General features: G+C 36.8%; 1 protein-coding gene across 1 annotated transcript in view; it reads left to right on the forward strand.

Annotated features, from left to right (window-relative positions):
• Positions 1-2,182, forward strand: part of LOC107731961 (carboxypeptidase D-like) — a 10,428-nt gene that overhangs the window by 7,490 nt on the left and 756 nt on the right. Inside the window, exons 14-17 of the mRNA XM_016543188.1 lie at positions 1,376-1,471; positions 1,585-1,646; positions 1,751-1,882; positions 1,987-2,172. Coding sequence (XP_016398674.1) covers positions 1,376-1,471; positions 1,585-1,646; positions 1,751-1,882; positions 1,987-2,172 — 476 coding nt within the window. The remainder of the gene's footprint in view (positions 1-1,375; positions 1,472-1,584; positions 1,647-1,750; positions 1,883-1,986; positions 2,173-2,182) is intronic.

Here is a 2,182-nt window from a genome sequence, read left to right on the forward strand (position 1 = left end):
AAAAAAACACAGATTCAGTATTCCTCAAAATGAATAAAAATAATGCAACTCAGAATATGACGCAAACCTGCAATAATTAAATGTTAAACATCACAAATATCCTTTATGTATTTAATCCCATTCTATAAAGCAATGTCTTTGTTTCTGACCTTCGGTGATCCAGTTCAAGCATACTAATAAGCAAAAATGACTCTAGACAAACATTTGTGTGTCTTTTTTTACTGCTGAAGTGTGTTGAAACATCTTCTGCATTCTACAGTACGGATGTAAATTTACTTTCCCTTCAGCCTGAGGCTTATTCATTTCACTTTTGGCATGAAAAGGCTTTTATATTTGCAAGCCCTGTCCAGGTTTAAAAAGTAACGCAAAAGTAACGTAACGCATTACTTTCCATAAAAAGTAACTAAGTAACGTAATTAGTTACTTTTTTATGGAGTAACGCAATATTGTAATGCATTACTTTTAAAAGTAACTTTCCCCAACACTGCTGATAACTGCTTGAGACTTGCATAAAAAACATTTAAAGCAAAGTTTGTTTCATTTGTATCTTTTTATTCTATTCTATTTGTCCTTTGCTTTTTTTTTATTACTGACAGTTTAATTATTTTCAATAATTGAGGACTTTTTGTTTGTTTTTTTGGAATTCCGCTGTTCTCTACAATGTAGATGTCATAGCAACTTTATTTACAGGAAATATATATTTGACATGTATCACTATCACTCATATAAAGTTTTGGTCATATGGCCCCCTCATAATCGTTTTGCCATAATCGAGCAGCCCTAATTAAAATACTATTTTCTTTTAATTAGACAACTTACAGGGTTCAGTTAAGTTAATATATAAATAATCAACATTTTGTATGTGTGTGTGTGTGTGTGTATTTATTTATATATATGACAAATGTTGTGGTCACAATTACTGTTGTTTGGTGACTTTTCGAATGTGACCTCTGTGTGAGCTAAATAGGCAATGGACTATTTTGTCTGCAAAAAGTTTGCCCAAATTTTGCCGAAATGACAGCACATTTCGACTTTTCATATTAAGGGGTGGTCACGCTACACTTTTCGTTCTATTGATTTCTATTCATAAGCATGCTAATGCAGAACCTGTGAATTTGTAACGTGTGACCAATAGATCACCTTGTAGCTGAATTAAAAGCACTCATTTAAAACTGCAGCATTGTAGGAAAGTGGAGTAGATCGTATGTTTGATTGAATTTGTTTTTAAAAAGATGCTGCAGAGTGTGACGTCATTTCACAAATGATGCAGTGTTAGAAGAAATTTCACATGCTCAAAGTCTAGTGTGATCGCAGCTGTAGTAGAAATGTCATTTTAAGCAAGTCATAAAGAATTTGATTTGTCATGACTCCACAGCACAAAATGAGGAGACGTTGAGATATTTGGCCTCCTTGTATGCCAGCAGTCATCCTTTCATGCACTTGGGTAAACTGGGGTGTACTAAAAAGTCAGGTACTTTTGAAAGACTTTCAGATTCATAGATTAAAGAAAAAATACTGCTATAATTCCATGTAATCGTGGAATCCTCATCATATCATGCTTTGTGATTTGCTATAACTCAATAGAGGAAATCCCAGGAGGTATCCTTAAGGGCGCAGATTTCAGATCGCACACTGGCAGCATGAAGGTATAGATATTTTGGATCTTCTCCTCCAGTATAGCTCTCAAATCTCATTTTCTGCATATTCCAATTTGTGTGTCTTAAAGAAAATACAAATGTTGCTCTTTCAGGACTTCAGTTTGGATGTGGGCCTTTGCCCTGAACTCACGGTGTACACTGGCTGTTGTACGTTCCCATCAGAACCTCAGCTCTTCTCGCTGTGGATGGAGAACAGACTGCCTCTTTTCCGCATGCTGCTGGAGGTGGATACATTTGAACTACCTTTACCATCTTCTCAGAATAACCATATTTCCAGGCAACTTAAACTCATTTTAATTCATGTTTAACTCCCGTTTAATCATTGAAGGTTCACAGAAGGCTGAGTGGTGTCGTGAGGGACAGTAAAGGCCGTCCGGTGTCGGATGCTGTTGTTGTGGTGAACGGCTCTATGAATGTTCATGCAGACAGTCAGGGTCGCTTCACCACTCTCGTGGCTCCAGGCACACATCAGCTGCTGGTTCAGGCCCATGGATATTGGCAAGAGCTCCAGCAGGCAGGTTCTA

Source organism: Sinocyclocheilus rhinocerous, unplaced genomic scaffold (assembly GCF_001515625.1).
Source record: "Sinocyclocheilus rhinocerous isolate Xijiao unplaced genomic scaffold, SAMN03320098_v1.1 scaffold128, whole genome shotgun sequence".
Lineage (NCBI taxonomy): Eukaryota > Metazoa > Chordata > Actinopteri > Cypriniformes > Cyprinidae > Sinocyclocheilus > Sinocyclocheilus rhinocerous.